The sequence below is a fragment of the Lepidochelys olivacea genome, assembly GCF_965140295.1.
Source record: "Lepidochelys olivacea isolate rLepOli2 genome assembly, chromosome: 4".
In the NCBI taxonomy this organism is placed as follows: Eukaryota; Metazoa; Chordata; order Testudines; family Cheloniidae; genus Lepidochelys; species Lepidochelys olivacea.
Window position 1 is genome coordinate 59,266,800 of NC_140414.1, and position 26,466 is coordinate 59,293,265.

At 40.2% G+C, this 26,466-nt stretch overlaps 1 protein-coding gene across 1 annotated transcript in view; it reads right to left on the minus strand.

Moving 5' to 3' along the window:
* Positions 1 to 26,466, minus strand: part of INPP4B (inositol polyphosphate-4-phosphatase type II B) — a 489,632-nt gene that overhangs the window by 127,683 nt on the left and 335,483 nt on the right. Inside the window, exons 16-18 of the mRNA XM_084627075.1 lie at positions 22,178 to 22,308; positions 13,756 to 13,860; positions 4,785 to 4,893 (exon numbers count right to left, since the gene is read on the minus strand). Of these exons, the coding sequence (XP_084483201.1) occupies positions 4,785 to 4,893; positions 13,756 to 13,860; positions 22,178 to 22,308 (345 nt within the window). The remainder of the gene's footprint in view (positions 1 to 4,784; positions 4,894 to 13,755; positions 13,861 to 22,177; positions 22,309 to 26,466) is intronic.

Here is a 26,466-nt window from a genome sequence, read left to right on the forward strand (position 1 = left end):
TCCATCCCAGACGGACTGAGGAGAAAATACAAAATATTTTCCCTGTGATTTTGCCCTTCAGCCACTTTGATCCGCTGAGAATAACTACTTCATGTCACCCTGCTCAGTATTGCATAGTAGGGTGCCAGTGAAGGGAAGGAGCAGGAGTGTTGCTGACCAGGGCCCTAGAGAGAGAAGATGAATCACTGCTGCAGCTCCCTTCCCTCAGGCCTGCAAGGGGAAAAAACAGACTTTCCTGCCTAAGATCCCCACAGGCAATTATTTTTGTAGCTTGTACTAGGGTAAAGGCACAATGAAAGAGGGGACAGAGTGGGGGAAATGAAAAGTGTTTGTGAGGCTTAATAGGTGTTTGGAAAGAACAGATAGAAAAAGGAGAAGAAAGCATGGGAGTAGAGAAGAGAGACCAAAAAGGGGAACTGCTTTGAGATGCTTCTCAATGAAAGGTTTCAGAGTAGCAGCTGTGTAAGCCATCAGGAACAGTATCTCCGATAATTTCACGGCAAACCTGGTGGCTGACCTTTGTGACTTTGTCCTCACCCACAACTATTTCACATTTGGGGACAATATATACCTTCAAATCAGCAGCACTGCTATGGGTACCTGCATGGCCCCACAGTATGCCAACATTTTCATGGCTGACTTAGAACAACGCTTCCTAAGCTCTCGTCCCCTAACATCCCTACTCTATTTGCGCTACATTGATGCCATCTTCATCATCTGGACGCATGGAAAAGAAGCCCTTGAGAAATTCCACCATGATTTCAACAATTTCCATCCCACCATCAACCTCAGCCTAGACCAATCCACACAAGTGGTCCATTTCCTGGACACTACTGTGCTAATAAGTGATGGTCACATAACCACCACCCTATACCGGAAACCTACTGACTGCTATACTTACCTACATGCCTCCAGCTTCCATCCAGGACACACCATACGATCCATTGTCTACAGCCAAGCTCTAAGATACAACCGCATTCGCTCCAATCCCTCAGACAGAGACAAACACCTACAAGATCTCTATCAAGCACTGTTAAAATGACAATACCCACCTGCTGAAGTGAAAAAACAGATTGACAGAGCCAGAAGAGTACTCAGAAGTCACCTACTACAGGACAGGCCCAACAAAGAAAATAACAGAACGCCACTAGCTGTCATCTTCAGCCCCCAACTAAAACTTCTCCAGCGCATCATCAAAGGTCTACAATCTATCCTGAAAAATGATCCCTCACTCTCACAGATCTTGGGAGACAGCTCAGTCCTCACTTACAGACAGCCCCCCCTAGCTGAAGCAAATACTCTCCAGCAACCACAAACCACATAACAAAAATACTAACCCAGGAACCTATCCTTGCAACAAAGCCCGATGCCAACTCTGTCCACATATTTATTCAAGTGACACCCTCATAGGACCTAATCACATTAGCCACACCATCAGGAGCTCATTCACCTGCACATCTACCAATGTGATATATGCCATCATGTGCCAGCGATGTCCCTCTGCCATGTACTTTGGCCAAACCGGACTCTACACAAAAGAATAAATGGACGCAAATCTGACATCAGGAATCATAACATTCAAAAACCAGTAGGAGAAAACTTCAACCTCTCTGGCCACTCAGTAACAGACTTAAAGATGGCAATTTTGCAACAGAAAAGCTTCAAAAACAGACTCCAAAGAGAAACTGCTGAGCTTGAATTAATATGCAAACTAGATACCATTAACTTGGGTTTGAATAGAGACTGGGAGTGGCTGGGTCATTACACATATTGAATCTCTCTCTCCATGTTAAGTATCCTCACACCTTCTTGTCAACTGATTACCATCTTGATTATCACTACAAAAGTTTTTTTCTCTTGCTGATAATAGCTCATCTTAATTAATTAGCCTCTTACTCCACTTTTCATGTTCTCTGTATGTATGTGTGTGTATATATCTTCTTACTATATGTTCCATTCTATGCATCCAATGAAGTGAGCTGTAGCCCACGAAAGCTTATGCTCAAATAAATGTGTTAGTCTCTAAGGTGTCACAAGTACTCTTGTTCTTTACTCAATGAAAGTATCAATACAAATGCAAATCATTCTAATGGGAAGTAATTTGAATAATTAAACTCAATTTATGAAATACACTAGCAAATGCAACGTACATACATTTTAAAATATTGTTCAATCATTTACATATGTAAAAAAATTCAGTGTACTTGTTAAATAAATCAGACACAGAGAGTACTAAACATAACAGTCAATATCTGTCCCCACTCTTATGGGACCCTGAAACTACTCTGAAGGCGAGCTAGCAAACTACTCCTGAAGCAAAGAGCGTCGTGTAATGGAAACTTCAATGTTGGAATAGTTTCTCGTATATTTCAACTAGCTTCAAGAAGCTATATTTCAACGAGGTCAAGCATGTGTAAAATAAATGTTAAAATTTAAACTCTTTGTAAGATGTGATTCTGATAGCTAAGGGCATACTGTGCATCTCAGGAACCTCCCACCATCCTCCTTAGCTTTGAAATCAGATGCAGGTGCAACACATGCACTGGGAAAAATAGGAGGGGGCGGTAAGAGGGAGAGTATGGCAGCCCAGAGCAAATGTACTGGGCAAAGTCACATTCCTGTCAAACCAGCCATGATTCGGAAGGCAGAATCCTACTTGGGGAGGAGATATCTTCTTTAACAATGGCCAGAAAGAAAAACATCACTTATACTTCACTGTCTTTTGCCTTCACTGCCACAAGGAAAAGCTTTCCCCGAAACATATTTATGTTAAAGGCCAAATTTTCAAAAGTGGACTTTAAAAATAGCATGCACTTTCATCTGTACATGTAATATCCACATTTGCACACTGGCATGTGAATGCACATAAGGGAAAGCAAAGGATTTGGATGGTCAAGAACTGGGCACTATTCCTGAATTTGACACACACTTTTGGTAAGACTTTGGTTAAAATTTTCAAACATGGGGGACTAAGTTAGGCAGCTAAATAACTGGCTGGTTATCAAAGGTGCTCAGCACTAACCGTTCTTACTGAAATTAACATACGTAGGTAACTGTCTCTTTAGGTAACTTTAGGCTTCCAAGTTTGAAAACACTGGCCTTAATGTCTCTATGCTTTAGTTTTTCTACCCATAAAACATGGATGAAAATACAAACAGATGTTGAAAGGGTTAATGCATTAATCTGTGTAAAGTCCTTTGAGACCCTCTGATAGAAGGCAGTATAATAGTGCAAAGTATTGTTTGCACACACAAGTTTTCACACAAAGACAGGTTTTGCACACTTTTGCTAGTGTGCAAAAGGCACAAATTTTGGAGGCCTTTTTTGAAGAATTGCCTTATAAAATGTCATTATATGATTATTTGTTTTGTATTTGTGAATGCAAATCTCATTTGCCTCCCAACTCTTGGGAGAGAAGGGGGTCAGCCTTCTGTATGTATAGCCATTCACCGGCAACAGAACATGAAATTACTCTCAGCACCAAGTCCACTTCATGAAAATCTCTAAAACTGAATTATATTTACATTGCACTTTCAAGCTTTCTTGTCTGTAAACAGTCCAGGGAAATTTTATCCTTAAAATTTTTATATCTATGCAACTTAAAATAGTAAAGAAATAATAGTTTTTGAAGTGTCAGATATGTGTGAGCTAGCCATTTTCTAGCACTACCCCTTGGTGCTGCTTTAGAACATTATGAACTAGCAGCTCCGTCATTCACTTGCCTTCAAAGCTAAATATATTGCATTTCATTTTGCTCCCTTGGCATCAGAGAGGTAGGTGTGGAGTTCCTGCTGACAGCTTAAAATGCATTCTGTATTGATGGACGACTAGAGAAAATACAAGCTGTGTGCATTGAGGGGTTAATGCAAAACCTTTTCTAAGTGACACTGAAATAAATAGTTTATCTGTATCATCTCCTGTTTTATTCTTTGTGATACTGTTAATAATAATAAACTTTGCTGAGCATTGGATTGAAGAGGTAGTTTCTCTTCTATGGAGAATCATGGGGATCTAGAGTAATGAGCTTGCCAGTGGGAGTCAGTACCTTGAGTTCTAATCAAAGTGCCACTTATTGACTGTATAGGCTTGACCTAGTCATTGGAGGCCTGAATTTCAAAAGCACAGAGAACTAACAACTAAAGTTGAATTCAGGGGGAGTTGCAATTGCTCAGAACTTCAGAAGGACCCCAATTCCACACAGCACATGCTTAGTCAACAAAATATTTAAGTGTAATGTTGAATGCGCATAAGTGCTTTTGCAGAACTGGGGCTATAATAAGGCTTTTTTTCCCTCCCTCTGAATCTGCTTCCCATTTTGCAGAATGGGAATAATAATATTTTCTTACCTACTTCACAGGGGACTTGTGAAGATTATTTAACATTTCGATAGTGCTCTGAAAAATGGAAAGTGCTATCTATAGACATGATACATGTAACTATTAAAAGAAACTACATTGAAATGTAGCTACAATTACTCTCTACTTAGCACAAAGCACTTTCTTAGCAACATGTTTCCAATCTTAAATATTCCTTAGGCTCCCTGGAATAGAGAAAGAAAACATTATAAGATCTTTAATGTTGAGTCCAGAGTTAAAAAATAAATCTTGCCCTAAATAAAATATCCCAAACAAATTTAAAGAAATCTATTGGAGAGAGGAAGATTAATGAACTGTTTCATGAAAGATGCCTTAACTAGTCCAAACAGACTATCTGTTATGCATTTAATAAATAAGACTGTTTTATTATTTGATTAGCAGATCATCATTATTTATAGAAGTACTTACTTTCGCCTTTCTGCCTCAAATTTACTCAACAGTTTCCGAAGACCACCATTCTTAAATCCCTGAAAGTGTGCTGCAGGGGCTCCCACTGTGATGACATCATACAGAGCATCTGGAACAGGAATAGACAAGTACTGAGATTTGCACACGCATACACATGCTGCACTGCTGAATCCACTCTATAGGAGATGGAGGGACTGATTCTGAAAGGCAAAGAGAGCTAATCAATCTTTCCACAAAGTCACGTGCACACCTAACCAGCTTAGAATTTTACCTGATTTATTGCTACCTTAATGATATGCCACAGTGTAGAACAATATGTCCTAGCTCTGTAGTTTACTAAGGTACAATTCAAATTGGCCTTTTGTGTATTTCTCTTTATAGTGTCTTAGGTCACTTAATTTGCAGTCAAGTTGAAATCCATAGATATTATAGCCAGAAGGATCATTATAATCAACTAGTTTGACTTCTCTCAGAAGACAGGGCACAGAATTTCACCCAGTGATTCCTGCATCAAGCCCATGACTTCTAGCTGAGCTAAAGTATATCCTTTAGAAAGACATCTAATCTTGATTTAAGGACTTCAAGTGACAGAGAATCCATCACATTCCTAGGTAAATTGCTCCAATGGCTAATCACCCTCACCATTTAAAATCTGCACTTTATTTCTAATTTGAATTTATTTAGCTTCAGCTTCCAGTCATTGGACTTTGGTAGGGGTATACCTTCTGCTTGCTAGATTAGAGAGCCTTCTCCTATCAAAAAATCTTCTCATACAGGTACGTACAGACTGTAAGCATGTCATTCACTGCCATTTAATATTTTAAAATGAAAAGTTCTATGTATTTGATTTCTTTTAAACTCTTGTGGAGTCCACAGGGATTTCTTCTCTGTCTTATGGGAAAAGGTGAAAACTTTTAAAACAGCCCCTTTCCTTGCGTACCAGCAGTGAACTGCAGGCACAATTATCTGCTGGCACAAATTGTAACAGACAGAAATCTGATTTCACCTTCATGTGAGAAATCTAACTGCTGTTGTTTACATATGCATTTAATAATGGCTGTACTTTTGTGCCCCCAGTTGACTATAGGTGTGAAAACTGAGGCCTTTTGAGCCTTTTAAAAAATCTGTCCCAAAGGAATCATAAGAGGATCTTTCTCCAGCTAAGACTAGTTGTATCCATTGATGGAGCCTGACATTTAAATTGAAATGCAATCCTCTCAGTCTCGAAAGCTATCTGTTTTTAAATATATTCAGTTTTTGGCTCCAAAGCATGTCTTTTTTTTTTTTTTTTTTTTTTTTGCATTCTGATGACAAATGTCCCTATAAGCAAGAACACTGCATAAATGGACTGTATTTTATTTGTGAAGCTGAATTTCAAAGAAGATGCATTCAAACTGATTTTATACTGATGCATGCTTGCTCTTCAGAACTCATTTAAAGCAGAAGTGAAATAATTTCATTAGCCTCCGGTGAGCTCCAGGATTTCTAAGTAGTCCATTCATTGCAGGCCCACCATAGTTTTATCTGTAATATATAATCTTGGGTTATTAGAGTTCTACTACTACACATGACAGTAAAATCCAGATCCTCAAAGGTCTCTAGGTGCATAAGTCCCACTGATTTCTACGGGAGTTAGTCACCTATATCTCTTTGAGGACCTGGAGCCAAGTTCTTATATTTCTTAGAACAATGGTGACTCAAACAGAATAGGATGAAACTATGAGGTTAACTAGATAATGGCATCTAAATTTTTTTATAGATAACTCATGAAGTATGTAAAAGGGAAGCATTCAAAAGTCAAACCCCAGTGGTTTTGCATTATTTTATATTGAAATCAAGTCAACACCCATGGTGGTCACTAATGAGAGCGCATAACACTTGTTTTACCATAAACCGTTTTGTAAATTCTCACCACAGTTATTTCAGAGTAAGTTGTGATAAAGGGTGGTAAGTGTTCAAATAGTCTCTCGTGTATACCCCAAAACTGGTGAAGCATGGGGATATTTGAAAATACATCTTAAAATTATTATTTCTGAATGTGAGGGAAGGGAATGCAAAGGAGTAGGAAATAAAGAATGTTTTATTTAAATCCCATTACTTTCATAAAGCTATTTACACTTACAAAATATCCATCCCAAGCCTCTGAAAACTTATAACATGAAAACACTAACACCAAGTACAAATTAAGACCTTAATATCATCAAAAGAAAACTCCTCCCCAAGCAGAAATACAAAATGTTACACTCAATCACTTACTGTCAAGCCCAAACTTGGAATAAAAAGATGTTTTACAATCCGCTCGAAAGGTCAGCAAACAAGCTTTATAAGATCAGTTCCAGAGCTCAGGGCCTCCTCTCCCAAATCTAGTCCAACTACAGCAACTGCATCAGCAGTTCTCAACTGTTAGGATAATATGTAAATTCACGTATTGCTTCACAGAGTACAGTCAATACTTCATATTACAATCAGAAGCAAACTGGAAGCCTATTTTGAATGCAATCTCAGCTGGTTGAAATTTAAAAATAAAGTTAATGAAAAAAATTGAAACTTCCAAGTTGTTTTCATTTTTCAAGGTTACAAATAGACCCACATAGTTTATTTTTTAATGAACATTATTGAAAACATTGACGGTTTTTGTTTCCCCCAAACAGATGTTGGTAAACAATGCTGATAATATCTTCCATACAAATTTCAATTAAAATATAACAAATTTTGCATAACAAAAAAAAATTAGAAAAGACAACTGTTTACAAACTTTTTCAATTCCAGGGGCCATTTTTCTACAAATCAATTAAGTGAGCAACTGCTTTTTGAAATACTGGAAACTTTCAGCTGGTTTTCTTGTAACGCTTACTGCAGTAGTGCAGCCTAGAGATCACAAAAAACATCAGTGTCTACAACATCTGTTCCACATCCAAAAAGAAAGGTCCCAATCTCATTGCCAAACTTAGAAAAAAAACACCCCTGACCATTACTGCTACCAGAACATCGCTTAGGGTTGGGGGAGACAATAAAGCAGCTAGTTACTAGAATCTGTGAATGTATACAAAGACACTATAAAGAAAATGCACAGCAATTCATTAGTGCAAGCCTTGATTCTCAGGAATGTGCATATTCCTGAACTGGGTTAAAGGCTAACATCTTCCTCTTCATCTCTTTCAAAGGGAAAATCTATTAAAATGTGGTGGCTCTATTTCATATGATTGATTTCCTGTGAATGCATGATTCAGGTATTGGTGCCCTTTGGTGTATCCTATTTTCCATTTCTGTGTTCCCAATGCTGTTGCTGGGTTACAGCACTGATAGGAAAGTAAATAAAAGCTGTGGCAACAGATGGTCAGAACTCCTGCAGGATCATAATAAGAAAAAAAATATAGTGTTTACAAATAAATAAAGTTGACAAAGAATGAAATATTTTCTGGCTTCAGTGTTTGTTTGTTAAATTGGAAATTTTAACATATATGTATAGTATATTAAATGGGAGTATTCATTAAAGGTCTAAACCAAAGTCCAGTGAAATCCAGCCCTAAATCATAATAAACGAGCACACACACGTCACATGGAAAGCTACATTTTCAGACATGAGTGATTAAATTACATCTGTAATAATTGTGTATAAATAGGCATTTGGGGTGAAATTCGCCCCATAGAGGTAATCAGAACAAGGCCTATGCAGCACTAAAATCCCACAAGCACTATTTTGAGTGTTTAAGTGTGACTTTAATAATGCACAAGTTCTCTGCAAAAGAGTGAGTTTTCACCTTTTGTTGCATGAAGATTAGATAATTATGCAAATAAGCCACTCAAATGCCCAATAAACATATGCAAACGTGGAGTATTTTAGTCACCCATATTTGAAAATGTGGCTCTAAGAGTTTGCAAGGAGAGCTCATTTGTTATGTTGATATATAAAATTTGAAAGTATGGTATAAAGTCACCAATTTTGCACAAATTTGCATTTGTAAGTGCCGTCAAACATTCCTCCCACATAATCTCCAACCTCTCAAGAACTGACTTCGGGCATCTTAGAATGAAATACTAATAGATGGAATTAAAACCCGCCTTGTATCACAATATTAAAGAAGTCTGACAGTTTCAGGGTTAATGACAGCTTTATGACTCATCAACTTGTTTAATCACTATCTCTATTAATGTTTACATGCTAATTTTTTTCTGCAAACCTCTTAAGAACATCCTGGATGCCCTCTGAAACATGATAAGTGAAGCATAAGATGAGGAAAGATATACTGGAAGTCAAAGTGCAATTTAGCACAAAAAGATTAGCAGGTACTACATATTGCTCAGAGCATATATTTGACGCAAGCCATAAGTCTTTAGTGTTTGTCAAATAAAACCTGTTTCAATAAACATCATGCACTTTGACAGCTGAATATGATATATGTTCAGGAGGTATTATGCTTTTGCTAATCATTGTCCTGGACCTGGCTGGGTACTTTGGAAAGTGCATGGTTCTGATAGTCCTGACATTTTATTGACTGCTTGGTAAATGTTTTATTTGCCCTCAAAGTCTTTTTTTTTAAATCGGTAAGTAAAATAAATCCTGAGCTGCAATGTAACTCCATTGTGTCACTTTGGCACAGGAAAAAAGTGAGAAAGCACATAGATCTTCCTAGCTGGGTATTCCCTTATTGTCATTTATAAGGCTCCTTTACGTCACTCTGGCAGTGTAGGGGCCTTAAAATTTTCACAGGTTTTATGCTCCTGGGCGAATTGACTGAGAATGGGAACAGTTAACTAACAATAGGAACATTAACAATGTTACTACGTAGGCAGGCTGCTACATTTGTATCTCAGACAATGAGATCAGGCAGGCGGCTACATTTCTGCCTCTAGCCTGCCATGTGCATAATAAAAAGCCTTACCCTTCCATGCCAGCAAGCTGCAGTAGCAAGCAAGAGGGACAGAGTCATTCTTTCTCTCTCTCTCTCTCTCTCTCTCTCGTAGGCACGTATGTACGCCCAGCCCCCCCCCCCCCAAGGTGATCAACCACATAGGTATGCATACCCAGCCCACCTCCCCCCCGTCTCTGAGGCTGCCCCAGGCACGCTGGAACAGACCTGCTGCCTGGGCTGCCGGGGAAGAGGTGCATATCCCCTGGTAGATTTTTTTTTTTCATTTTTCTGTGTGTGGGGGGCACAGAAAAATGCTGGCCATATGAATTCTGCCCCATCTCCGCAGTCAGCAGTGACTCTCAGCCACTGAGCTAAAACACAAGGGGTTATTAATCGTTGGGAACACAGCGTAGAACAGATCTTGTTAGCAGAGAAATTAGGAATATTCATCAAAGTCCATCTTGGGGGGATCCAGAACGCAGGGCTCCCCTCCCACCCCCAAGTCTCAACCAGGAGACTGACCAGCTTCCAGCAGTCCAGCCCCAGTCACGCCTAGCTGCCCTCCTCCTTCCTGTGTCTCTTTCCCAGGCAAACAGGTCACCTGGCCTCCACCTCTGACTTGGTCCTCGAACACCTCCGGCTGATTCTTGCAGATGATGGGCCCCGGCCATCAGTTGCCAGGATACAGAGTTGGCCATTGTCTGTGCCCAGGCAGCCATATGGCAGTCACATCTGCCCTCTAGGGGCCTCTGCAAGTATCACACACCTTTGTCCCACTGCCTAGATACTTGAGTAACACACAGGGGAAACTGAGGCACACACATATTCAGAGAAAACATTAACAACATTCCCACTTCGTCACACACTGTCAATGAAGCTAGAGTAATGAGACACAGCCTAAAAAGAGGCAAGGGAAAGAAAAGAGCCCAGAGAACATCTCACGTCACTTTGGAAATGAACACAAATGATCATAATCAGAGAAACCAGCTCTTATTTAAAATCCCATCATCTCAGCCCTATATCCTGACTCTACCAAGCATCAATCTTTAACAAATCCCTTCATAACGTACTGTCTCAGCAAATCACTTCCCAATGCAAAACTGATCGCACACATTTTCTGTAAAATAAGCCCCACAACTAGTTCAATAATTAGTGTGGAAACCCCATATAATACCAAACAACTCATTGGTAGTTCAAGGAAAACTCACAACAAAAATAAAAGTCCTACATCTGAAATCCTTGTTCACCGTAATTCTATAAACACTATCAAAGATTCCATTGTTTGGGAAGCTGGTCCCTTTAACTCAAATCTACCCTGCAGGACCTGATTTTTAGAGGGGCTGAGCATCCGCAACTCCCATTGACTTCAACTGTGGCTATGGGTATTCAGCATTTCTAAAAATAAGACCCCGACTATCACTAATTATTAATCTCAAAAACAGACCCTTAATAAAACAGAATCCTTCCGCTTTCTCTAAAGGAACTTAGTAGCAACTGCTTAATTTCTCAAAGCCTGTATTCAATGCCAGAAACTCCCAGCTTCACCATAGGTCACACTAAGTCTATAGCTGGCACTTAGTAAAGCCTTAAGACATTTCAGTGGAATTAGTTCTACATCCTTCAAAAAGTTTTAACATTGGGCCAAATTCTGACATCTACTCAGGCAAAATACTTATTAACTTCAATGGGCATTTTGTCTGAGTATGGCCTTCAGGATTTGGCAGATAATTTTGATGGAGAATAAAAGAAAAAATTGGCTGGCCACCTAGCTTCTTTTATTGTAATAACTTTCTCAGTTACTCAGCATACAAAAGATACTCTACAGAGGGTAAACAGTGCTCGTTCTCTCCACAAACATCTCGTACAAGGATCACTACTGCTTAAATATCATTCTGCAAGCTTAAAAGAATGGACTCTAACCCCAAGGGCCCACAAACACTAGAGCAAAATGGAAAGTGAAACCGTTACTGCCTCTGGAGCAGCAGGTATTTTTTCAGACTGAACTTTGAAGCTTCATTTTGGTTTTATAACAACAGTTGATCATGTGATAAGCCTTCTGGATGAAACCATTCCCTGCAAATCCTATTGCGTGCAAACTCAAGAGGAACACATAGGACTTCACAAAACTCATTGGTCTTGTTTAGAATTTTGCTTTTTCCATATTGTTGCCTGATCTTTTGATTGTTCATTGATTAGGTTATTGGCTTAGTTTGCCCAGTTAGGACTCTGAAATTTGGTAGGTTCTTGTCTCAAGATCAGGCCCACTATTTTCAGAATTATTCAAGGAGCCCTATGGGGCACAGCCATGACAGCAACACTCACACTCAGGGAAGACCTTGTGTAACTGTAAAAGTGTTATGATTACAATGATTAGTCCAATAAATAAAACAATGCAAACAAGTAAAGCGATTTAATATAAAACTGTCAGAGCAACCGGCACCATTACCAGGTATATTCTCACTCACTCTATCACTCTATCCTTGGGGAGAGCTCTAAAGGTTGAGGCAGATCCTTGTCTAACTCTGGCATGCAGATGACAAACTTCAACAGCTGTACCTGAGCTGAGACCAGATGTTTTATAGGCCTTGATAGTCTTCCTCATGCATATATATGCATAGCTCTTCCCTCCTTTAACATATCTTAACTTCCTCACCCTCATAAGATTGGGGTGCCCTTATCCTATAGGTTAGTATATTAATTAAGCAAAACGTATTAACATATACATCAGTTGGATTACTATGGTAATATTACTTAGCTAATATTCCCCTCCAAAAATACTCAGATAGATAACTGCGAGAAGGCAGTTTGTACCAATCAGCAGTTTGTAACACTTGTGATTATGACAAAACAATGAATAAAGTCTTGTGACTTATCGTTACTATTAGTTTACTTAAATATGCTAACTCTTTGAGCAATTACTCCTACCCAGGCTATAAGGCCTTACACTTATGCTAACTGCTTAAGCTATTCTTAGCTAGGCCTATAGGTCTCTTGCATTCTATCAATTCCACTCCTTTATCTTATAATTACTGCTATAATTATTACATGGCTACAATACTGGGTTCTAACAAACCACAACCATAAACCAAAATTCAAAGGGTACATACATTACATACACTGAGACAGTTGCAAAAGTTAATTTAAACTAGACCTGAACACCACACAATTTATTAAGCGAATTCGATCCTTTTTCTTGTTCATTAACGCAACAACATACCCGTATTTGTTAGAAATTTGTACACTGTCTGAAATTGTTTATTGAATATATTATGCAAACAAATTACAGCCTGTGGATTACTTGTTAATAGTTTGCTGCAAGTATTCCTTTGAATATTCAATATCCATAGCTGAATGCTTGAACTGTGTGACTGGTTACCCCAGGTACATGGTATGGTTTCTGTTCCCTGATCAGCTGACCTAATCTTCATAAACTATTTCTGCTTATGTTTTATGATTATATAAATCTCAGCTAAGGTTTAAGAATTCACTTTCCACAAACATTTTAACAAACAAATCTTTCCTTGGATGAATGTTGATCAAAAGCAAACAAAACTATTGCAAACAGAGCTTAAGCAAAATTCTCTTTGGAAGTCACTATAATTTTTGTGAATAATTTTTCTCTCTAATCTCCCAGCCCTAAAATCAATGTGAACTCATGCCAGCCAGTTGCACACAAATCTACTGAAAAGCCTACTGTAATGAAAAGGAGTTAATGAAAAGGAAACTGAGCCATTTAACTACTTCCCTATCATACCACTTCATGGACCATGTTGACCAAGTTTAAACAGCATGTGCCAAATCTTGGTTCCACTGAAGTCAAAGCAAAAATCTCCCAATTACCTCAAAGTGACCAAGATTTGGCATTATATGAAAAAAGTGTTTTAGTACTATTGAAAATATAGTGCCTAACCTGAAGAGACACCTGTCTAAGCACCATTCTTCTTTGTCAAGTTACAATGGTTTACTATCGAAGAAATTGGAGATTTTTGAACAGCACCACTATTAGTTAAAATGCATGGAGTTTATAAAGGGTTAAAAAGGAATACAAACTTTCTGATTATATGTAAACCACACTGTAGTGTGACACAACTAGAACATTTCTCTGGAATATACTTTACCTTTCAACCGAGGACTGTGCACATGCATTCTTTGCAGATGGAGATTTACTGGAACAAATTCTAGTGTCTTTTCTCCTTTACTACAACTTGATTTGAAAGAAGATCCTAGAAAACAAAAGTTTAAAGCATCATTATCTCAAGCACCCAGCAGATGTTTTGTCTTTTTTTTTAAATGTTAGGACAATACTTGTACGTTAGTGGCATTCTTTAATTTACTTTCAATGTGTAATCGTGTATTAAGAAAAGAATGGTTTGCTAACTGCGTCTCAGCATGCATCCATATTCCAGTCAACAAAACAGCTTTTAATTCACAGAACAATCTAATTTGCTGAGAGACATTTTTCCTGCTTCCTAGAATTAGTCCACAGCATGCTGGAAATGATGCCACAGTTAACATATATTGAGTTTATATTGTGCTAAAAATACAGGGGCATAGAGATATGACACTACATATTTCCACTAGCAAGTGAGAACTTTCGATTTTTTTTAAAAGCAAAACAAATGTACTGACTAGAATATTATTTCCTGAAAGTGCAAACAAAAAACTTTGAATTGTTCACATTTCAGTAGAAGTCATTATAAATACACCCTCTTTCTAAAATGACAACGTGATAATAAACTACCCACAATGTGCTGAAAAGATTTGACTATACACTTTATAATCATCACATCTAAAATATGAGATTATGAGTAACTAAGTAAAGTTATTTTGAATGTTTAACGGAACACTGTCAATACTGGTAGGCCAAAAAGCTAATTTACCAGCTGATTTTTGATGGTATATATACATGATGTAGTAGCTTGTAATTTGCCCTTTCTATGCCTGTCTGTTCTTATGATTAAGCACTGTATTGAAAATTATCATTATCTGTAGTGCTTGCAGAGAAATGCTACTCTGGCTTTGTTTTTCTAAGACCACACAGGAGTGTGGGCATTTTCCATTTGCATTCAAAGTCATTTTGGGGGAAAAGAGATTCAGGAATTGTAGCAAAATTACATTTGTAATTTTAAAGGTACCATAAGTAATATTTTGGGTTTGACAATCTTGAAAGTGTTCCTTTAATCCTACATTTTCCTCTAAACAATGAAAATGAAGTAATGAATAAACCAGATTTGTATATATAGGACCACAGAGACTTCTGACCCTTATTTTTTTACATGTTAATATCAAGCACCACACTCCTTTTCTTGTTTCCCCCTCCCCCTCCTCCAATAAAGAAGAAAACCCAGGACAGGTTAAAATATGCATTTAATTTTATTCTGCATTATCATCTTATTTTACTGAAAAAGTCTAGGGACACATTTCTGAAAACAGCATGTGGAAAGATTAATCCCTTTGTGGGAGAGAAGAGTGCAATGTCGTCTATAGGGAAAAAGCTGAGAAAGAAAAAATTGTGATAAAAACAAATTAAAACAAATAATGGGTGGTGAGATTGTATACAGGAACCAATAAATACTTTGTTCTACAGAAACATATTAATATGTGACAAGAAAACATGAGAACTTAATTGACAATTTGTAAAATGAAAGGAGGAAAGCTTATTATAAAACCAACACTCGGTTTACAGTGAAGGAAATGCCTGTACCGATTTGATTGTCAAGGGGATTGGGACACACACTAATGTTGTCAGTGGAAGACAGGGAAACAACATGACTGACAATGTAGCTATAAATCAGCAGCACAGGCAGAAAGGTTTCCTCCTGATTCTGAGATGTCAAATATTTGGTATTTTCACACTTTATCAATGAAAAACAGTTGGTGGTAATGCCAGCATACTGTACATGTCTAGCAATTATCATGGAAGAAATACCAAGAACTTTACAGGTTTCAGTTTTCAGACAAGGCTGTAAATACTCAATTTGACAGCAATCAATGTCTCAAAGGAGGTGCTTAGCACCTCACAGTATCTGGCTGTAAGATATCAAAGAGTACTTTTGCATAAATAATTGATATGATGTAGAATGAAATGGAATTTTTTGAGGGGAGTGTGAAACAGAATGAAACATTCTGTTTGTGTGAAGATATATGTTAAAAAGAGATAAGGAGATAGTCAGTAAATCCAGAGGAAGGGTTACTCACAGAGCAGAATGTTAAGTGTGTGTATAAGTCTCTGAAGGATTGGGACCCAACTACACAGCAGAGAATAGTGAAAGTATATTGTTATATAGGACACCTAACTTCACAGATAAATTAGATAAATCTTATCACCTGAGTTATTACATTACACATAATGACGACTGTGATTTGGGTCAAAAGAAACTGTTTAGTATGTAAGTGCTGAGAAAACTTGCAACGTTTCTTGAAGAGATTTAAAAAACCTCTATCAATTAAGATGTACCTTTATGATAATGAAATTACAGTTCCAAAGACTAAAAAGTATATCTCAGGATGCATACAAGTGGTATGATACTGTGTTGTATTACTGAAGAAACAGTATGTGATGATAAGGAGGACTTGTGGCACCTTAGAGACTAACAAAAATTTATTTGAGCATAAGCTTTCATGAGCTACCGCTCACTTCATCAGATGCATTCAGTGGAAAATACAGTGGGGAGATTTATATACACAGAGACAATGAAACAATGGGTGTTACCATACACACTGTAAGGAAAGTGATCAGGTAAGGTGAGCTATTACCAGCAGGAGAGCAGGGGGAAAAAACCTTTTGTAGTGATAATCAAGGTGGGCCATTTCCAGCAGTTGACAAGAACGTCTGAGGAACAGCGGAGGGGGAGAAGGGGATACAAACATGGGGAAATAGTTTTACTTTGTGTAATGACCCATCCACTCCTAGTCTTTATTCAAGCCTAAGTTAATTGTATCCAGTTTGCAAATTAATTCCAATTCAGCGGTCTCTCGTTGGAGTCTGTTTTTGAAGTTTTTTTTGTTGAAGAATTGCCACTTTTAGGTCTATAATCGAGTGACCAAAGAGATTGAAGTGATCTCCGACTGGTTTTTGAATGTTATAATTCTTGATATCTGATTTCTGTCCATTTATTCTTTTACATAGAGACTGTCTGGTTTGGCCAAGGTACATGGCAGAGGGGCATTGCTGGCACATGATGGCATATATCACACTGGTAGATGTGCAGGTGAATGAGCCTCTGATAGTGTGGCTGATGTGATTAGGCCCTATGATGGTGTCCCCTGAATAGATATGTGGACACAGTCGGCAACGGGCTTTGTTGCGAGGATAGGTTCCTGGGTTAGTGGTTCTGTTGTGTGGTGTGTGGTTGCTGTTGAGTATTTGCTTCAGGTTGGGGGGCTGTCTGTAAGCAGGGACTGGCCTGTCTCCCAAGATCTGTGAGAGTGATGGGTCGTCCTTAAGGATAGGTTGTAGATCCTTGACGTGTTGGAGAGGTTTTAGTTGGGGCTGAAGGTGATGGCTAGTGGCGTTCTGTTATTTTCTTCGTTGGGCCTGTCCTGGAGTAGGTAACTTCTGGGTACTCTTCTGGATCTGTCAATCTGTTTCTTCACTTCAGCAGGTGGGTATTGTAGTTGTAAGAATGCTTGAGAGAGATCTTGTAGGTGTTTGTCTGAGGGGTTGGAGCAAATGCGGTTGTATTGTAGAGCTTGGCTGTAGACAATGGATCATGTGATGTGGTCTGGATGAAAGCTGGAGGCATGTAGGTAGGCATAGCGGTCGGTAGGTTTCCCGTGTAGGGTGGTGTTTATGTGACCATCGCTTATTAGCACCGTAGTGTCCAGGAAGTGGATCTCTTGTGTGGACTGGTCCAGGCTGAGGTTGATGGTGGGATGGAAATTGTTGAAATCATGGTGGAATTCCTCAAGGGCTTCTTTTCCATGGGTCCAGATGATGAAGATGTCATCAATGTAGCGCAAGCAGAGTAGGGGAATTAGGGGACGCGAGCTGAGGAAGCGTTGTTCTAAGTTAGCCATAAAAATGTTGGCATACTGCGGGGCCATGGCAGTGCCCATGATTTGAAGGTATACATTGTCCCCAAATGTGAAATAGTTATGGGTGAGGACAAAGTCACAAAGTTCAGCCACCAGGTTAGCCGTGACATTATCGGGGATACTGTTCCCGACGGCTTGTAGTCCATCTTTGTGTGGAATGTTGGTGTAGAGGGCTTCTACACCCACAGTGGCCAGGATGTAATTAAAGGCTGCATCATATACTCGAGGGGTCAATGTCAAGGGGTGAGTTCCTCACCCTCATTCTAGCCACTTTACACCATATAACAGGGCTGGAGAATAATGAACGGGACCTAAAAGCTCTGTATCTGGGCAGAGGAGGATTCCCTTGGGATAGGAACTAGAGTCAGCTGCCTCTTCAGGGGCACCTTGCAAGCACTGGCACACAGGTGTGCCTGTAGATTCCAGGCAGGCCTGCAGCCCAGGAAACTGTCATAACTCAGACAGCCCTGGGGGCCTAAGTTACACCAGGGGCCTCTCTAGTCCCTGGACAAGCCCAGGATCAGATAGGCACAAAGGTGGCTTAAAGCCACCTTAGCACTCCCCGACCCCCAGGCTGAAGTTTTGTTCTATGCCTCTAAAAGGTATGTCTTGACTGCAGAATTTATTTGGACAGTGCCCCTAAGCCCCCTCCTCTTCACATACCCAAGGCACTTAAGTTAAGTGGTACTTCCAAATGGGGCTAGCTAACATGGCTAAATATCTGGGTTAAAGCCCTGGTTCCTCTTTCACACAGATTGGTAATCCAACCACTTTGCAGTGAGGATGCACGCTAAATCACTTGAATGCATGATAGTCCTCTATTGTAGCCTTCCCACCACAGTTCCCCATGTGGGCCAGACAAGTTCCTTTAAAATTCCCTGGGACAGAAACATAGAGCGGTTCACCTTACTGCAGCACATATGAACCATGGGAGATGCCCCCAGAAGTCTCAGTGACACACGCTGGGGAGTGCAGCACGAGTGAGGACACAGTAACTAGGGTACGGCTCTGCAGTATGGCTACTCAAACTCAAGCTAGGCTAACTCCGAAGTGGAGACATACCCTTAGAGGCACAATACTGAATCTCAGCGAAGGCTTCATGGGCAAGCATTCCCTGACTTTTGGAGCCGTAAGTGGGCAACACATACATCTAAACATACATTTTTGGAGCTTGATCTTGCACTGCTCTCAGAGAGTAGAATGCAGGTGTGGGGTCTCGGTATGGAATATTAAATATTTATGACTTATGCAGTGCGCAAAAGTGTGCAAGGACTTTCAGAGCAAATACACAGGTATGATCCCTAACCTGACAAGTTTATAATATAATTTTACTGTAACTCAATAAGTGAAAATAAAAAAATAACAAGGAAGATGAAGTGAAGAAATGCAATGGTCACAGCAAAACATTATACAGTTACTTGACTATGTAAGTGCACACATCTCAATGGTTCCACTAAAGTCAGTTTTTTAAAATAGCAAATTATGCCACTTTGGAAGGCAACGTTAAAGCAGCACATTTTTATGCATCTCAATCAAATATCTTTCAGTGGTAGATTAGCACTAAAAGATCTTGAGGAAGTAGTAAGTTTTAAGGAGGGATTTGAGTGTTAGCCTTCTACTTATTATCTGTTCATATTTTATTTACCATCTTCATATTATTAGTTTTCTTTTGGTATCTTTGTTGCATATGCTTCTTTTGTTCTCATAAATAACCTTAGACTCTATGATCTGTTTCTGTAATCTCAGAACACAGTTAAAACAGATTAATAAGCTTTATCAGCGTGCTCAAAGAAAGTTGGCGTATTACCAGTTTTTCAAGATTTATGTTTAATATACTATATTGTCTTTTTTTATCTTGAAAGGTTATTCGAATGTTTTCTTAGAAGTGCTGGGTTTTTTTTATTGACTTCATAAAAATTCTGTGTTTGTTGCTTTGTGTATGATGATATATGGGACACCTTCAAAATATAATACATTAACAAAATATTTCAAAAACTCTGTCTCGGTTCAAAGAAAGGAACATAGGAATTGCCATAATGGATCAGACCAGTGGTTCATCTATTGCAGTATCCTGCCTACAGTAATGGCCAGTACAAAATACTTCAGAGCATGGCAGATGAACCCTTTGACTAATGCAACCTCTTAACCATATACTTGCAGACAAGTGACTCTCTGATGTTTATATAGCATCTAGTCCAATGGAAAGCTATTCTGAACAGATCTTCTTTGGGGGTGGGGGTGTAAGAGTGAGTGTGTGAGAGAGAGAGTGTAAAAAGAAAAGGAGTACTTGTGGCACCTTAGAGACTAACAAATTTATTTGAGCAAAAGTTTCGTGTGTGTGTGTGTGTGTGTGTGTGAGGGCCGTCCCTACCCATACACAAACTATGCAGCTGCATAGGGCACCAGGAAATTTGGGGCACCAAACGGCACCAAATTTCCTGGTGTCCCACGCAGCTGCATGCTGCTTTAGCGGCCAGCCCAATCCCCCAGACAGCTGAGCTGGCCGCTTGTGGGCTGTGCACAGCAGGGCCCAGGAAAGCTGTCCCCGCCCCTGCCCCACCCCGTCCCCTCAGCCCCATCCCTGCTCTGCCTCCACCCTGCCTCTTCCCACCTCTGCTCTGCCCCCGCCCTGCCCCCACTTCCCCCCTTCCCCCCAAACCCTGTCCCCTGAGCTATGCATCCCAGGGGACTGCAGCAGGGGCCGGGGTCGGGCCCGCCCTGCACTCACTGGGCGGCTGGAAGTAGAGTGATCCAGCCCCAGCCCGTTCCACTCCGCCGACTCCCAGACGTGCCACTGGTGAGCCCTTCCCACCTTCCCCCAAGCCTGGGAGCCGGGGGAGCAGAGCAGAGCAGGCTGGGGCCGGGTCGTTCCACTTCCCACCTACCCATGAGTGCGGGGGCAGGCCCGACCCCTGCTGCCTTCCTGCATTGGCTGCTCCTGCCTCCCAAAGCCCTTGGGCGCAGCCCCCCACCCTGTGGAAGCCTGGGACGCCCACTCCCACCCCGGAAGCCTGGGCCCGCACCCCCTCCCCCCGCAGGGGGGCTGCATAGCGCACCACAAACTCTAGGGACGGCCCTGGTGTGTGTGTGTAGGTAAATGAAATCCACCCTCAGGTGTTATAGTATGCTCAGTATTGAACGGGAAGAAGGAAGAATGATAAAAGTGAATTTTTCAACCATTAACATTTTGGAGAAGAAAGACTTGTCTCTGAAATATTTTACACAAGGTGGCAATTATGGCATAATTACTTGTGTCCAGTTCAGCATACAGATGGAGATTACTCTGCTGTGCATTGTTTGAGGTAAACATTCACTTTAAAACTGTGGTTACTCCATTTTTCTCAGGTTTCAGAGTAACAGCCGTGTTAGTCTGTATTCGCAAAAAGAAAAGGAGTACTTGTGGCATCTTAGAGACTAACCAATTTATTTGAGCATGAGCTTTCGTGAGCTACAGCTTATGCTCAAATAAATTGGTTAGTCTCTAAGGTGCCACTGAAGGAGTTAATTATTATGCATTAATTGCTCAGCTCTTGTTTGGTGTGTGTCTTGCTGGTGGAAAAACTAGCCAATTTCCCATACATATAGTGCACAGTAAATTTGTCACAGATGTTGTACTGAGTTTGCAGGCACATGGACAGACTCCCCTCTTTATGCATTGCAGTCTATAGGCAGAGTGGTGCATAGTATATTTACAGAGCCAGCACCAAGGCAATTATCGTTTGCACTTCACACCAGCACATAATACCTCCTGTATGGCAAAAGTAGAGTTGCAAATAGCTGCACTTTTGGACCCCGGTGGTAATTCACAGCAACTGTCTGATGATAGGTTGCCAGTCCTAAGAGTTCAATGCTTTCCTGGCTGTGGGCAATGCCTCTAACACATCAGGGAGGGGAAATATGGGATCTGATGCTGGCTGAAAGACCTTTAAATGCAACTCCATCAACAGATGTTCTTGAAAATGTGGCTGCATTTCGTTGTTACTCTTTAATATCTTTAGTGACTGGTTGGCTCAGTGAACAAGCTGTGTGGACTACTTGTAGGATACTGTATGTGGAGTAATGATCTGGACGTCAGACAAACCTACTGTCCAATGTGGTTTTCTCACTGGTATGATTATGAACTGTGCAAATCCTGAAAATGAACTGAGGTGCACGAAAGGTAGTGCAGACTTCACTTTTTGACAGGAAATGTGCCCAGAAGTAGGGTGCTTATTAGTACCTCAGAAATGTTGGAAGAACAAGCTACTACATTTTTTCAAAGTTGTTTGTGTGGGAATTGTATGTACACATTTTAGTAACATATGACAGGATGTGGGCATGTAACTCCAAACTGACCCCCTTTGCAATATACAACTTGTACACACAATATACAATCTCTCCTCTTTCCCCACCAACTACTCCCATTGTGAATTGTGTTTAATTCTCTTTTAATACACTCGAGTGAAATGTCCATTTTACAAGATACTCATTACCTTTGATGGAGGATAGAAACTATTTCCATACCTGTATGTTTCTCGAGATCTGCAAGAGTGTCCTGGTACATGTTGAGCATCTGTTCACAGTGTGCAATAACATTTTTACGCATATTGTCCCAATGTGGAGCAAGGTCCCCAAGCTCTTTTAGGTCCTGATTCCTGCATCAAAAGGAAAAAAAGATGGCATGAGCCCAAATACAGTATGTTAAGTAGGGCTGTGAAATGATTTAAAAAAAATAATCCCGATTAATCGCACTGTTAATAATATAATCCCATTTATTTAAATATTTTTGAATGTTTTCTACATTTTCAAATATTTTGATTTCAATTACAACACAGAATACAAAGTGTACAGTGCTCACTTTATATTTATTTTTATTACAAGTATTTGCACTGTAAAAAAACAAACAAAATAGTATTTTTAAGTCACCTAATATAAGTACTGTAGTGCAATCTCTTTATCATGAATGTTCAACTTACAAATGTAGAATTATGTACAAAAAAAACCTGCATTCAAAAATAAAACAGTGTAAAATTTTAGAGCCCTCAAGTCCACTCAGTCCTACTTCTTGTTCAGCCAATCACTCAGACAAACAACTTTGTTTACATTTGCAGGAGATAATGCTGCCCGCTTCTTTCTTACAGTGTCACCTGAAAGTGAGAACAGGCACTCGCATGGAACTGTTGTAGCGGCTTTGCAAGATATTTATGTGTCAGAAGCGCTAAAGATTCATATGTCCCTTCATGGTTCAACCACCATTCCAAGGGACATGCTTCCATTCTCCGACAATGGAAGAAGCCCTGCAGTAGGCTGTTAGGAGGACACTTTGAGGTGTCCTCTTAACCCTCAGTAATGAGAGATTGGCTCATGCCCTGAAGCTGAAGGGTTTATATCACTTCCAAAGTGCTTGGCTTTTGGTACTGATTATTATTTATGTAAATATACTCCCCGTAAATGTCAATTTTTTTTTTGCATTCTGGTAAACACTTGGCCTCTGATATGTTGTGACAATGGGTTCCATAGGCTAATTATTTTTGTATGAAAGAGTATTTCCTTTTACCGGGTTTGGATTTACCACCTTTCAGTTGCATAGGATGTCCCCTTGTTCTTGGATTATCATTGTCCCATTCATTATTCTGTGTACTTTTTATCATATCTCCTCTATAATCCCAATCTTTTCAAGTTCTCTTCATATGAGAGTCTTTCCTTGCCCCTAATCCTTCTCATCTCCAGTCTTTGTCTCTATTTCTACTATAATCTCTTTTAAGATGGAGTGACCAAACCAGAGCACAGAATTCCAGATGAGGGTGCGCCACTGACTTCTAAAAGAGCATAATATTTTCCATTTTATTGTTATGCATCCTAATATTCGGTTTGGTGTTTTTAACGATCACTGAGCATCGTATGGAGGTCTTCACTGAGCTCCCCACAATGATAGCCGAGGTGAAAGTCTGTCCTGACTGAAGTCAGGGTTATGTTTGACGTTGACTTTATTGAGGTTAAAATTTCATCCTAGGCTTTTTCATGACTTGATCCAGTTAATTGTAATGTGTATGAATAGTTCAAAATATTCCCTTCAGATGTCATTATTTTGTATGGTCAGTACTGAATATGTTTCCTCTAGAGAACTTTAGGCTTCTAAGCAATTCTCCCATTGTCATAACCATGGGAATAAGAAAATGACTTTTGCTATTATTATGGTCATTACAATGGTAGCACACTCTCAACACTATACAAATAGCAAATACATTCATAATAAAGGATATTCTCCATAACTATTTCAGCTACCTTTACTGGTCCCCTAAAACCCTGCATCCACACTAGTAATCATGCATGCATATTTGAAAGTTAAAATTCAGAGTATTAGTCTGGACATGACTTTTGAGCCATGTGGAACAGGGATGCTCAGAGTTTACCTAACCAAGAGCCAGACTGGAAACTTGTCACAAGAGCAAGGACTACATACTGTTTTACACTGTGGATCAGATTGCAGTCACTCTAAAGTAGTCATATTCATGGATTGCACTGTTAAAATGAGCATAGCCATGTGATTCTTATAAAACTCTGAAAAGTACACTTTAGCCACCTTTGGTGCAGGAGTTCAGAAGGAGAAATGGAAATGTTTGTATGTAGGCACAAAGACGACAGTTCCAAACTAATTTGCATGTAAAGGTGAGGGGCCACTTGAAAAGTCTGCACCTTCTGTCAGGGTGGAAAGGTAGGAAAACCTTCAGTTGAGTTGGAGTCTTGTACACCAGTAACTCTCCCAGGCAATGGTGTCAGCACACCAGTGGCCTAGCCTTTGTTCGGTTTTTTTTTTTTTTTTTTTTTTAAGGCATCACAGTGAGGGAGAATTTTGAAGGAAGATTCTGAGGTAGCTTTGTGGATGTTTACAAGGAGCTCCTCCAAGAGTAAGGGACAGTATGGGAGAAAGCACAAAAGTGGTGGTTTTGAAAATGTAACAAGTGGGCAATGGAAACTGGCATCATGGGCCTATCAGAGGCAGGAGTTTTCATCTTGACAGTGAATGGGAGATGATAGGGTGCAGCTAGGCAGTGAAGGGCCTTGAAAGTGAAGACAAGTATTTTATATTTGCTGTGATTAAGAAGGGGGAGCCAGAAGAGGGATGTGAACAAAGGGGTAACAGTCAAAGAAATGGACTAGAAGAATAATCTTTGCAGCAGCATTCTGCATGGATGTGAGCAGGGCAAGACTGCATTTGTCAGAACTAGAGAGAAGGATGTTGCTGTAACTGAGACATGATGATCAGAGCCTCGATGGGAATTTTAGCTGTGTGGATAGATATGAAAGGTCTTATCTTAGACCTGGTCTACACTACCCCTGCTGGTTGACCTGAGCTATGCAATTTGAGTTACATTAGTAGCATAACTCAAGTCGACATAGCTTAGATCTACTTACCGTGGGATCCACACTACGCTGTGTCGACGGGAGATGCTCTCCTGCCGATATTGCTTCTGCCTCTCATTGAGATGGAGTACAGAAATCAATGAAAGAGCACTCTCCCATCGATTAAGCATGTCTTCACTAGACCCGCTAAATTGATGCCGCTGCATCGATTGCAGCAGTGTCAATTTAGCTCCGTGGTGAAGATAAGCCCTTAGAGATGTTATCCAGAAAGGATCATAGAATCATAGAATCATAGAATATCAGGGTTGGAAGGGACCCCAGAAGGTCATCTAGTCCAACCCCCTGCTTGAAGCAGGACCAATTCCCAGTTAAATCATCCCAGCCAGGGCTTTGTCAAGCCTGACCTTAAAAACCTCTAAGGAAGGAGATTCTACCACCTCCCTAGGTAATGCATTCCAGTGTTTCACCACCCTCTTAGTGAAAAAGTTTTTCCTAATATCCAATCTAAACCTCCCCCACTGCAACTTGAGACCATTACTCCTCGTTCTGTCATCTGCTACCATTGAGAACAGTCTAAAGCCATCCTCTTTGGAACCTCCTTTCAGGTAGTTGAAAGCAGCTATCAAATCCCCCCTCATTCTTCTCTTCTGCAGACTAAACAATCCCAGTTCCCTCAGCCTCTCCTCATAAGTCATGTGTTCCAGACCCCTAATCATTTTTGTTGCCCTTCGCTGGACTCTCTCCAATTTATCCACATCCTTCTTGAAGTGTGGGGCCCAAAACTGGACACAGTACTCCAGATGAGGCCTCACCAATGTCGAATAGAGGGGAACGATCATGTCCCTCGATCTGCTCGCTATGCCCCTACTTATACATCCCAAAATGCCATTAGCCTTCTTGGCAACAAGGGCACACTGCTGACTCATATCCAGCTTCTCGTCCACTGTCACCCCTAGGTCCTTTTCCGCAGAACTGCTGCCTAGCCATTCGGTCCCTAGTCTGTAGCGGTGCATTGGATTCTTCCGTCCTAAGTGCAGGACCCTGCACTTATCCTTATTGAACCTCATCAGATTTCTTTTGGCCCAATCCTCCAATTTGTCTAGGTCCTTCTGTATCCTATCCCTCCCCTCCAGCGTATCTACCACTCCTCCCAGTTTAGTATCATCCGCAAATTTGCTGAGAGTGCAATCCACACCATCCTCCAGATCATTTATGAAGATATTGAACAAAACCGGCCCCAGGACCGACCCTTGGGGCACTCCACTTGATACCGGCTGCCAACTAGACATGGAGCCATTGATCACTACCCGTTGAGCCCGACAATCTAGCCAGCTTTCTACCCACCTTATAGTGCATTCATCCAGCCCATACTTCCTTAATTTGCTGACAAGAATACTGTGGGAGAATATGTCAAAAGCTTTGCTAAAGTCAAGAAACAATACATCCAC